Source organism: Hyperoodon ampullatus, assembly GCF_949752795.1.
Source record: "Hyperoodon ampullatus genome assembly, chromosome: 14".
NCBI classification, from domain to species: domain Eukaryota; kingdom Metazoa; phylum Chordata; class Mammalia; order Artiodactyla; family Ziphiidae; genus Hyperoodon; species Hyperoodon ampullatus.
The window spans coordinates 83,045,599-83,058,783 of record NC_136927.1 but is presented as its reverse complement, the minus strand read 5'-3'; the positions used below and the strand labels follow the sequence as shown (position 1 = coordinate 83,058,783).

Genomic DNA, 13,185 nt, shown 5'->3' with positions numbered 1-13,185 from the left:
CATTTTTCAGATAAGGAAACTGAGGTCCGGATAGCTTACCTGGCACTTGTCCAAGCCCACCCAGCTAGGGAGTGGCTGAGTCTGGATTTGAGCCCAGGCCTGAGTCCCCGGAACCCAAGCCTGTCCAGGGCCTCTGGGATGACTTGGTCGGTACCCCACTCTCCCCAGCAAATTGATGCAGAGTTTATTGTTCTTATTGTCCAAGGTGACCACGGGGTCTGAGCCTGTGACCTGTAGTCTGCTGCAGAGCAGCCTGGAACGGGCAGTCATCACCAGGGGTCACCGGCTCTGGGCAAGTCTCCATCGAGCTTAGGCACGATGCTTGGGCTCTGAGCTGGGAGAGTGAACCCCAGTCACTACTAATGAGCTTTTGGTGCCGATGTGTGTTTTCTCCCCTTTCCAGTGGAACACGACAAAGAGTTCTTCCACCCACGCTACCACCACCGGGAGTTCCGGTTTGATCTTTCCAAGATCCCAGAAGGGGAAGCGGTGACTGCAGCCGAATTCCGGATCTACAAGGACCACATCCGGGAACACTTCAGTAACGAGACGTTCCGGATCAGCGTTTACCAGGTGCTGCAGGAACACTTGGGCAGGTGGGTGCTGTACTGGTGCCTGGGAGAGGTCCTGAGCTTCTTCAGCTACAGAGGAGCTGGTGGCTAGAGAATGCGACCAGACTGGTCATGACCGCTCCCCCCGTGGAGCACCAGCCACGTGCCCTGGATGGAGTATCGTTTTTTAGAGATGGTGTATGGTGTATGTCTCCACCTCTTAAAACTCTCACCGTCAGCAGATCGAGTTAGGAATAGGGGACAGCCAGGTGAGCCTGGGATTGGGTGGCCCCCGCGGGTAGTTATGGGTAGTCTGGGTCAGCCTGTGTTTAGGGGGAACGAGGAAGAGTAAGAAGCGTTTCTGACGGTCTGCCTCTCTCCCATCCATCACTAAAACCCAGCATGTGATGTCAGGCCACCAGTGAAAGTGGCCATTTGTAATAAAATGCTAAGGGATAAAAATCCCCAAATCAAAAATAAACAGGCAGAGAACTCTCAGCCTTCCAGGAATCTTGAGGTCAGGAACCAAAAGCTTGTGTTGAAGGACTTTAATTTCTTGAGACCCTTCCATTTCGTTTCAAAGTCCTCTGAGAGGTGAGAAGGCTAAGAGAATGGGCTGGAACTTCTAACAGGGACATCCTGCAGTCCCGAGGCGGTGCTGCCTGGTGGCTGGGTTTTTGGACATTGCGGGCTGTCGGACTTTTACTGCCACCGGCACCGCCTGCCAGTCCTCATAACGGAAGAAAGGTGGCGTGGACGCCCCCTTCGGCTGGGCTGTCCTAAAGTCTTCAGCGGGAAAGGGGACCTCGTAGCACATTTGGGGACATAGCGACTCTCAGCACCTGGCTTGGCAAGCACTGTCATTTGGAAGGTCATCTTAAATACTAAGAAAACCAAGCTTTTCTTGACTGTTCCCAGTGTTTTGCCTTCGTTAACTGCCTCTGCCCCCAGTTTCTTGCCTTGTCTCAAATCAGCAAATATATGTGTGCGTTTAAATCTTTTCACAAATGGTATCTCGTCATAGAGTCTCTCCTGCACGTACTTCTATCACTAAACCTTGACCATCTTGACAGTAAACCTTGACCATCCTTCCATGTCCCTTCCCCGGGGGCGTCCTTGTTCTTTTCACCACCACACGTCTCCAATCGTGTGGGTTGTGCTCTAAGGTACTTAGCCAGTTTCCTGCGTGCACAAGGTGGATTCTTAATTTTTCCGAATTATAGACGGTGTGGGTGGGGCGTATAACACATGTGCTTGTCTATCAGTCGGATATAGTTCTAGAAATAGAATTGTGGGGTCCGGGGGCACATACACTGGTGACTCTGATAGATTTTGCTGAACTGCTCCCTTCGGAGGTTATGTCAATTTATACTTCTGCTAGCCACAGAGAGGGGGCCTGTGGCCCCATGTGCTCCCCAGCACGGGCTCTTATTGGACTGTTTTGATCTTAGTCTGTCTGATGGGTGACACATGGCATCTCAGTGTGGATTAAATTTGCATTTTAGAGCCCCCGCTGGAATGCATTGCCCTGTACTGCGCCCCTGCTAGAGAGGATGGCAGACCCTCCCTGAGGGGATGGCACCTTTCTGGAATGTGGGTGTGGCTCGGAAGTGGGGGCGGGCAGCAGACAGCCTTGGCAATCACCTCCGAATCTTACTAAAGGCACTCAGGTGCCCCACTTCACCCTGGTGGGCTGGACCCTGGTCCCCAGACCCAATTTCAATAAGAAGCATTGAGTTCAGTCCACCAGGGTAACATACGTTTGCTCTGTACTCTGACAGATCCCGCGAGACTCTTGAACAAGAGCACATGTTTGACTTTTTTCTCGTGAAGGCTGACTAACTGGGGGCGAGGCAGGTACCCAGAGGCTATTTGTCAGTAGCACTCGATCGGTCCACTTGTGCAAAAGCCAAGCCCTGCTCACACCCCAGGGCCTCCTGGCAGGCTCCCCAAACCCGCCTCAGAAACCTCCATCCAGAGGTTTAACCTCAGGAATGTAGCTGCCCCGATGGGCTTTGGCTGAGCAGGACAGGAAGGGTTGGCTGGTGTCACCTGTGCAGCTCTTCCCCCAAGTTCTCCACGCAGGAAGGCATTCGCCCTCCCTGGCCGGTGGTCTCTGGGGTCAGCTGGGATGCTGCTGATGTGGGCCCCTCCCTCACGTGCGTGGGAGCTTGCTTTGTGTCTGGAGCATCCTCAGGCCCCGCCCTTGACGCGAGGGGCACCCCACCCCTCGGCCCCACGCCTGCTGTGCGCGCCCGCTCCACTCCACGCGCTGGGAGGAGCAGTGGAGACCCAGCAACGGGCGAGACGGGCGTGGCATGCACGTGCCTCCCTCGCGGGGCTGGTGGGCTGCGCAGAGGCCGCTGCATTTGGAGAGACCCGTGGGATCCCAGCCATTTGCTTATGCAACCACTGCTGCTAAACCGCTGGGATAAACCAGCCCGGCTCACGGGGGCAGGGACCTCATCTCAACTCTGTGTGAGGGGTGTACCGGTTTCCTGCCCTCACGAAGCACCACACACTGGGTGGCTTGAAACAATAGAAATGTGCTCTCTGACAGTGCTGGGGGCCGGAAGTCTGAAATCAGGGTGTCAGCGGGGCTGTGCTCCTTCTGAAATTTGCAGGGGAGGATCCTTCCTGCCTCTTCCAGCTTCTGGTGCTGGCCGTCGATTGCGTTCCTGGCGCTCAGCTGCGCCACTCCCATCTCCACCTCCGTTGTCACACGGCTCTGGCATCCTCTCTGTGTGCCTCTCTCCTCCTCTGATAAGGAGACCAGTCATCTTGGCTTAGGGGCCACCCTGCTCCAGCATGACTTTTTATTACTTAACTAATTATATTCATAAAGACCCTATTTCCAAATTAGGTCACATTCAGAGACACCAGGGGTAGGACTTGAGCGCATCTTTCTAGGAGATACAATTCCATCCATAATAGGGGGTGAAGACGGGCAGTCAACAAATAAGCAAATAAATAGGCCCACTGGCCAGATAAGGTGACTGGTGGTCCTTGACGGCCTGTTGAGCTGTGGATATTGGAAGGATTAGAAGGAACGGAAATGAGGTGCGGGGAGAGTATCACAGGGGAGCCGCAAGGGCCACCGTCCTAAGGTGGAGACAAGCATGTTTGTTAGAAGGACAGAAGGGAGATGATGATGCTGGTGCAGATGTGAGCCACTGCGTCCTCACTTAGAAGAAACACAAGCCTTTGGCTTCCCTAGCGCCTGCCGGCAGCCCCTCAACCTCCTGCCTGTGTCAACCTTCTGACTTCGTGGGCACTGGTCCCATAACAGTTTGAAGTGGCTGCCTCCTCGGCCCTGCCTTAGCTCCATGGGGTGGATCCAGAGGTCCTGGGAGGGGAGAAGGCCTGAGTCACTGCGGTTGGAAGAGGGACAGGCGGGACAGGACAGCTGTCAGTGGCTCTGTGGCCGGCGTGGCAGGTTGCCCCGAAGAGCAGCTTGGCCACAGGCCATCTCTGGGGACGCTCAGGCCAGCGTTGGGAATTCCTGCCTCAGGGGGGCTTTGGGCTTTGCTGGGAGACCGAGTCTCCCCCAGCAAATGTTTGAGTACCTGCTGTGCTGGGCGATGGTGGACGTGACCAGACCCCAGTCTGAGCCCTCGAGGAGGTCACATTCAAAGAGAGGAGGAGACGCAGGAGGACATGGCAGGTGCAAAGTATAAAGCAGAGCAGAGAGTGGACCAAGAGGCAGCGGGAGGGCAGGAAGGGGCTGCTTGCTTTAGATTTCTAAACTTCCTATCTATACTTTTTTTTTAAAATTAATTAATTAATTAATTAATTATTTTTGGCTGCGCCGGGTGTTCGTTGCTGTGCAAGGGCTTTCTCTAGTTGCGGCGAGCGGGGGCTACTCTTTGTTGCGGTGCACGGACTTCTCATTGCGGCGGCTTCTCTTCCGGAGCACAGGCTCTAGGCGCACGGGCTTCAGTAGTTGTGTCTCGTGGGTTCTAGAACACAGGCTCGGTAGTTGTGGTGCACGGGCTTCGTTGCTCCACAGCATGTGGGATCTTCCCGGACCAGGGCCCAACCCGTGTCCCCTGCCTTGGCAGGCGGATTCTTAACCACTGCGCCACCAGGGAAGTCCCCTATCTATACGTGAAAGGAGGAAGCAAGGCCCTCATTCTCCAAGAGTTAAAAGGTTGACATTTTTTCCAAAAAATTACTGATTTTTTTTTCTGGGTAGGTTCTGTTTTTGAATCCAAAAGCAAAATGATCCTATTATGTTATTCCCCAGGTGGGATAACCCAGCTTTTAAGAGTGTAGATTCGCATCCCAACATTATGTACCAGTGTGACCTTGGGAAGTAGTAACCCCTCAGAGCCTCAGTTTCCTCCTCTATACAATGGGGATAATAACTGAATCTACCTCCCAGGGCTGTGGTGAGGATAAAGGGAATTAACATACTTACTTAGAACATAGTAAGCTCTCAATAAAGGTTTACCAGCTATTAGAATCATCACCATCACTGCCACCATCACCACCATCCTCACCATCACCACCACCATCACGGGGAATGCAGAGACCTGCTTAGGAAAATGAAGGGCTCCAGGTCTGCGTGGTGGTACTGCCTTTGCCCTCTGTGATAAATCCCTTAATTTCGCCGTTTCTGATGGGGGTGGAGGCCTAAGCTTGCTTGGAGGTGGAGTGCTTGTTTGCATTTCCACAGCCTGGGCCACGCATCCTCTTCAAGCAGAAGGCCTTTGGCTCATCTGACCCCGAGAGGAGTCCTGATCCCGCCCCCGCCGCCCTGCTGTGTGGCCCCCTGCTCCCTCTGCTAAGGGAGCCGTGGCCTCCCTGACACCGACCGCCCAGCTGCGCAGAGCTCGGAGCTGGGACATCTGGCGAGCCTCTCTGCCTGAGCTCCAGGAAAGCCCTGGGTGTGCCGGGGCTTAGCTGGCTTTGGGTCGGCCTCAGCATCACTCCCCCTGTGGCAGCCACTTTCCACAGACTCCTCTTGATCTCTTGGAATCCAGATTAAATTCCGATAACGAGCCGAGCTGGAGGGCTTCCACGGCCTTTGGGCTCCACTTGCAGCTGGAGAGGCCGCCCTTGGCCGGCTGTGGGGTGAGCGGGGGCCGAGAGGCAGGTCTGGGGATGGTGGCCTTGGCTCCAGTGGCCTTGCTGGGGAGGGTGGGGGGCGGCGAAGGGATTGGAGTCTTGCCCTCCTTTTCGGAACCCTGGGTCAGGGGCTGGCCAGTCAAGGCTCGGCTTCCAGGAGCTGGTCCCACTTCTGTCCCCCTTGGCTCTAACTCCGGTTTCAGCTCAAGATGAGGCTGTTTGAGGTGGGCGTCCTGCAAGCTAACGGGTTTCATTCGTGGAACTCAGGCTGGGCGTTTTCCAGCCTCACCCCGCCCCGGCCCTCTCCTCGCAGGTCCACGCTTTCTCCCTATAGGGCTGCCCCACCGGTAGGGGGTCCAGCTGGTCAGTGAGACACCCTGGGGCCCGCGGGCCAGCAGAACCCACTTGCAGGGAGTCAGTCACTGCCAAGGTCGAGATGAAGTTGACAGCTGGATAAAAACTGTCCCTCGATCTGTCTCAGGGACCTTGGCTGCCAGGAGGGTGACCTCAGAGTGGTCTCTGGGGCCAAGATTGGATCAGCCGTAGCCTGAGTCACTCTGAGGGAGAGGGAACTGTCCCCGTGACGGGCCGGAGGGGGGCTGAGGGGCTGATCGCCAGTTCCCTTCACCCCAAGTCAGCCGCGGGCATTGAGGAGGGCGGAGGCCAGCGCTGTGCCCGTGCTGCCCACGTGGGGACCTTGTAACCTGCAGCCCCGCCAGCAGCCCCGCCCCAGGGCTCCCAGCTCCCTGCACAGAGGAGGTGCCACGGGTCTCCTCAGCCAGTGTCCCCACCCTCCAGGAACTTGCACGCCAGCTGCAGCTCCTGCCTTCTCTCAAGAAGGAAGCTTCATCCAGACCTTCCCTGACCCAAGCCCAGGGCCATCCTCACCCTTTAAAAGCTCAGCTCAGTGACACAGCTCCTCCGGCATCAGATGAAAACGCAGGTTCCAAGTCAGGTGGCTGGGTTGCAGCCTGAGCTTCTGTGTTTCTGACAAGCTCCCAGGGGATGCGATGCACAGAAGCGGGTGAGAAGGTGCCGGGTGGATGGGGCCTCCCATTGTGGGGACATTGTGGTCCCCATGCCCCAGGGTGGCCTCAGGGTGGCAGGTCATTGGACCCTGCCCAAGTCTTTGTCGCATCAGATAAAGGTGAAGGACTTGGTAACGAGACTGCTTTTTTTTTTTTAAATAAATTTATTTTATTTAGTTATTTTTGGCTGTGTTGGGTCTTCGTTGCTGCGCGCGGGCTTTCTCTAGCTGTGGCGAGTGGGGGCCGCTCCTTGTTGCGGTGCACGGGCTTTTCACTGCAGCGGCTTCTCTAGTTGCAGAGCACGGGTTCTAGGCGCGCAGGCTCAGTAGTTGTGGCACACGGGCTTAGTTGCTCCGCGGCATGTGGGATCTTCCCGGACCAGGGCTCGAACCCATGTCCCCTGTGAAGGCTTGATATCCCCATTTTACAGGTGTAGAGACAGGCTCAGAGGGGAATTAACTTACCTGAGATCTCACAGCTCAAATGGGGCAGAGGCGGAAATTAGCCTCAGGTCTCTTAGAGTCCAGGGCTCGTGTTCCTGGCCACGGCAGCACCCTGGTGCTTCTTGCTTGTACGGATTTCCTTCCCTGGAGAAAACAGGCTCAAACAGGGCGACTGTGAGTCCCCAGCTGTGGTCCTCACCCTTGGCTGTGCATTAGAATCACCTGGGGGTGCTTTTCTGACTCTGGCTACATCAGGGTCTGGGGTGTGGCTGGGCCTCAGTATTTTCTGAACTCCCGGGTGATTCTCTGTGTAGCCAGGTCTGAGAACAGGTGGCTGAGCTCTCTCTTCTCCCTCCCCTGTGGGCCGTCTTACACGCCCAGGAGAGAGAAGGGGAGAGGTTTCTTCTAGCCCAGGCCCCCAAGCTCCTCCTGCCTTGGTCTCTCCAAGAACACTGTTTTTCTCCCATTGGACTGAGCCCCAGGTGTGGTCCAGGCCCTGATTTACAGTCTCAGTGGCACAGGGAAGGGGAAGGCTGAGGGTGGAGGTCCTGCGGGCTCTGGTTCTGAAGGCTTCCGGAATCTCCTGGAGCCTTCCTGCTGCCACGGAAGGCCTACGTGCCCGGTTCCAAGTCTCCTGGCTTTCACCTTGCATCACTACACCTCCGCCCCAGGGCGTGAGCTCTGGTTTTGAGCTGCTTTCTCGGGAGTTTCTGGTTCCGCTCCACAGAGGGCAAGGAGGGAGCACTGGCTGCCCAGGCACGGCCGGAATGTCCTGGAAGGTCCAGGGAGGGCAGCTTGGTCCAGGGCACCCAGGCACTTCTGGCTGCCTTCCCCCAGGCCCCCTCCAAATCCCAGCACAGAGCGGCTTCAGCAGGACCCAGGGCCCCTTGGGATCCACTCAGGTGTCCAACAGGCTCACTCTGGAAAAAGCCTGCATCCAGCGGGCCCCCCACTGAGCAGATGGCAATCTGCTGTGTCCAGCCCGTGTCATGCCAGTCAAATCACAGTTGGGTTGCCCTGCTCGGCAGCCCGGGACCAAATGTCCACATGTCTGTTGGTTTCCTGTCCTGCGTGCTAAGGCCATTGTGGGCCTTGTTGCTTTTTAAAATCTTGGTGCCTTTTGTTTCCTTCCGTAATTTATCCCCAAACTGGCTTCGCAGGGAAGATATGAGCGGTGGTCAGGGAGCCGGTGGTGACAGACTCTGTGCATCAAGTGCTTGCAGGTTGCACGCACGCTAAGTCCTCACGACGACCTTGAGACGTCTATATTCTCCCGTTCTGTGGATGTGGTCATTGGGGCACAGAGAGGTCAAATGACCCTCCAGGGTCCCACCCTCCCTGCAATTCAAAACCAGGCACTAAGTAAAATTTCGGGTGCTGGGGCCCCACCCCCAGAATTCTGATGTAACGGGTCCCGGTATCGCCTTGACAATGGGTTTTTTTTTAGTTTATTATTATTATTATTATTTTTTTTTTTTTTTTTTGCGGTACGCGGGCCTCTCACTGTTGTGGCCTCTCCCGTTGCGGAGCACAGGCTCCGGACGCACAGGCTCAGCGGCCATGGCTCACGGGCCCAGCCGCTCTACAGCATGTGGGACCCTCCTGGACCAGGGCACGAATCCGTGTCCCCTGCATCGGCAGGCGGACTCTCAACCACTGCGCCACCAGGGAAGCCCGACACTGGGTTTTTTTAAAGTCCCCAGAGTGGACTTAATCCCTGTCCTTTCCTGCTCCTTTGAGGATCTGCGGGACCTTGCAGGAGTTGTGTCATCCGTTCAGCGCGGGTGGAGACTCCTGCCCTGCGTCCCCTCCTGGGAGTGCGTGAGATGTGGATGATGCTGGTGAGCGCCAGTGTGGGATTCCCCAAGGTGAGCGGATGGCAGCCTAGATGCCTCTTTTGGAGAGGAGATTACAGATGATGACGCTGGGGAGCCTTTATGAGGACCTTCTTCTGTGTCTGCCTTGTTCCCATCATTCCATATGGATTTAATGCTTAATGACCGTGAAGGTCAAGGAGACCAAATGTCCCATGAGTCAGTCCCCTTACAGACCCGCCTTGTAGAAAGGGCCGCTTCTTTACATCTTGTCCACTTGGCAGATGCCTTCGTATTCACGATGTAATATACACGCTCCCATGTGGATAACAGTTCTCTGCACTGAGAGAAGAGTTGGCTGCCTTTGCTGACGGTGACGATGACAAAGCTGATTGTTCAGAGCACTCAGTATGCAGCACTCTGTCCTTCCCATCACAACTCCCTGAGGGAGGTACCATCACCCACCCCATTTTACAGACAAGGAAACTGAGGCACAGTAGCAGGTTAGGGTTAAGGAAAGGAAGTTTGCATCTGTCCCCAGTCACATCTGGTTTTCCTCCTTGGCTGGTGGATACACATTTCCTTTTCCCTTCATGGCAATCCTAGGAATCGGGTAATAGGAGAGAAACGTATTTTTCTGCACAAGGAAACTGAGGCCGAGAAGATGGAAGACCTGCCCCACTTGCCCCAGTGATGCTGTGTGGACAGCTGGTAAAGACCAGGGGCTTTGGAGGCAATTGGATTTGCCTCCCACTCCACCACTTGGAAGCTGCGTGAGCTTGGGTGGGTCGTGGTCCCCCCATGAGCCTCATCGGGCTTTTCCGCAAAGGTCTGAGTGAGAGCCGTGGTGACCGTGCTGGTGGCCCAGCAGCAGGGCCAGAGACGAACTCTCCATGAGGGCAGGCGTCCGGTGTGTTTTGCTCACTGTTGCATCCTTACTACCCCGAACCTGGCATATAGTAGGTGCTCAGCAAAACACGTGTACATGAAGGATCTGCCCTTCTAGCCGTGGGCTTCCTGACTTGACAGACTGTGGCTGCGTCTTGCACAGAGGAGTTTCAGCACCAAGCACTGGGGCTGGTACGAGGCTGTGTGAAACAGGTCCCTGCTGGCCGGGGGAGCGCCGGCCCTCCTCTCACACTTCCCACACCTCCCACCTTGGGCCCAGCAAGCCTTCCAATGTGTTCTCTCCTCCACAGCTGAAACCCGAGAACGCCTCGTTCGCAACCTTTCCTCAGCGTCTGAGCCCAATTTCCAAAAAGTGAAAATTGCCCGTAATTATAATACTTTTCAATCCCAGGGAAGTTTCCCTGTGATGATTATAATTATATTATTTTGAGCTTGTGTGCCAGTGGGTACCCAAGGGTGGATTGGTTCTCGTCTGCAAGTAGGGGACATGTCAGTGTGTGTGCCATGGCCCCGGATTCCCTACACTGGAATGAATTTTGGAAGAATGAGCTTCAGTATTGGGGGCTGGCTGTATAACTTGATCCTGGCGCTTTAATTCCAAAAGCACTTCATACTTGGACCTCTGCTCGTCCATAGGAGTCTATTTTTCCAAATGTATTAACATCTGTGTTTCATATCAGGGCCCGTAATTGCTTTAGCCTTTTTGGCAGGAGACAGAGAGAATTAATATTTTTCAGTTTGGTCATGAGCAGTGGGTCATCTGTAGCTGGGAAGAAAAGTGCCTGCTCAGATGTGAACTCAGTAAGGATGGGAAATGCAGGCTCACCGGGAAAGGGACGTTTTAAAGGAGTCAACCATGGTTAAGGAAGCCCTTGGTTATTTCAAGTTCAGGCTGGAGATCAGCATCTGGGTAAATGCTCAAGGTTCTTCCAGACCCTGGTCCTTCCTTTGTCTTCCTATTGCCAGCCCCCAGCAGCACCATTTTCTTCTTTTCTCCACAATGTCCAAGGCTTTGCCTTTTGCCACTCCAAAAATGGAGGAAGGAAAGCTGACGCCTGGCCTGCAGTCCAGCGAGCATGCCACCACACCCCCTCAGGGACCCAGGGCAGGCATCGCTAATGGATCACAGAGCTCCTTCCTGCCTACCCGGGCCCTGGCCTGAATCCTCAGTACAGCTCCGCTAGCTGAGGCAGCTGCTGCTAGTTGAGTGAAGCTGCCATCGAGTGAAGCCTGCTGGCCACCGGTCTCAGGTCAGGCTTCCCTGAAGTCAGACCCTGAGATGAAGACTGTGTGAAAGTGCACGATTAGAAAACATTTCCAGAAAAAGCAGGTGCATGGGGAAGTGGGCCTGGAAAGACAGGCAGCGAGGCAAAGGGGTGGTGCCAGGCAGAGCCCCACGGAAGGTGACTTTGGCTCCCTCGTCCTGTAGAGACTTCTGGAGGTGAGTCGTACCCCTCCCCCCACTCACGGGTCAAGGAGCTGAAGTGCTTCTATCTCCTCATCCGCCAGTGCTGTTTGAGGCAGGTTTCTCAACCTGGCATCACGGACATTTGGGGCTGCCCTGTGCACTATAGGGTGTTCAGCGTCCTCCCTGGCCTCCGCTCGTGAGATGGCACTGCCAGGGTGCGACAACCCAAAATGTCTCCAGACGTTGTCACATGTCTCCTGCGGGACCCCTGGGTAGGGGGAGGGGCACTTCCACCCTGGATGTTCACAGGTGAAGAGGTGCTGGTGCCTGGGAGGGAAAGCCCCCGGGAGCCGGGGAGCCCAGGCAGAAGCATCTGAGATGCTGCGCTTGTGGATAAGCCGGAGGGGGTGCTGCTGGCCCTGACCCAGTCTTGAGTAGGGGAGCCCCTCCCCACCCTGTCTCCTTCCTGCCTCCCATTCACCTTGCTCACTGCTATCCTCCCCCTAAAGCCCACTAAGCTCCAGCCACGTACCTGCTCACACGCGTCCATCGGCCCCATGGTCTGGGATGGGAGGGCCCAAGCTGAGCTGTTGTCAGGACCCCCTGGGACCACGTTTAAAGAGAAAAATACAGATTCGTGTGTTTAACCCCAGCCAATCTGGTGTAGGGACCAGAAGTCTTTGTTATTATTCTTCTTTTTTAAAAAGATTTTTTTTAGAGCAGTTTCAGGTCCACAGCAAAATTGAAGGGAAGGTACAGAGACTTCCCCTGTAGCCCCCATCCCCACACGAGCACAGCCGCCCCATCGTCCACATCCCACACGAGATGGTACGTTTGTCACAACTGAGGAACCTCCATCGACACATCATTATCACCCAGGGTCCCTAGGTTACATCAGGATTGACTCTTGCTGTACATTTTATGGCTTTGGACAAACGTGTATGGCATGTGTCCGTCATCACAGTATCTTTATGTAGAGCATTTTCACTGCTGTAAAACCCCCCCGTGCTCTGCCTGTTCCTCCTTCCCCTCCCCCCAACCCCTGGCAACCACTGATCTTCTTACCGTCTCCATAAACTTACTTTTTGCAGAATGTCATACAGTTAGAATCATACAGTATGTAATTATTATTATTAATTGTTAAAAAGAAGCTCCCAGGACTGGTCACATACTTTGTGAGACCCAGTGCAAAATGGAAACGTGGGACTACTTGTTAAAAATGCATTAAAGGGGACTTCCCTGGTGGTCCAGTGGTTAAGACTCTGCGCTCCCACTGCAGGGGGCGCCGGGTTCGATCCCTGGTCAGGGTAGGATCCCACATGCCATGCAGTGCGGCCAAAGAAAAAAAATACATTAAGGATTTCAAGGCAGTGACTGCAGGGCATTAAACCAAGCACGGAGACCTCGTATGTGTGGGCCCCTGGGTGATTGCCCAGGTCACATGCCCATGAGGCTGGCCCTGCAAGTGACCTGGGTATAAATATCTGTTGCTGTCTATACACATATGAATGCTTCTCATCTGTGCCTTGAAAGTCCAGTGCTTTAGTCCAGGGATGCACACCTTCCACAGTCCAGCTCCAGCCTCACCTCCAGCTGCCGCCTGTATACACACACACACAGAGACACACAGATACACATACAGACGTATACACACACAGAGACACACAGGCACGCAACACACAGATACACATGCAGACGTATACACAGAGATACAGGCACGCAACACACACAGATACACATACAAACATATACACACACAGAGACACACAGGCACACAGAGATACACAGGCATGCAACACACACAAATACATATACAGACATATACACACACAGAGAGACACACAGGCACGCAACACACAGATACACATAAAGACGTATTCACACACAGACACACAGGCACACAACACACACAGATACACATACAGATGTATACATACACAGAGACACACAGGCATACAACAC

At 54.7% G+C, this 13,185-nt stretch overlaps 1 protein-coding gene across 1 annotated transcript in view; it reads left to right on the top strand.

Moving 5' to 3' along the window:
* The window catches only part of BMP7 (bone morphogenetic protein 7), a gene marked incomplete at its 5' end in the record, with an annotated part of 88,259 nt that overhangs the window by 32,164 nt on the left and 42,910 nt on the right, over nucleotides 1-13,185 (top strand). Inside the window, one exon of the mRNA XM_079719174.1 lies at nucleotides 404-596. Within this exon, the coding sequence (XP_079575300.1) occupies nucleotides 404-596 (193 nt within the window). The remainder of the gene's footprint in view (nucleotides 1-403; nucleotides 597-13,185) is intronic.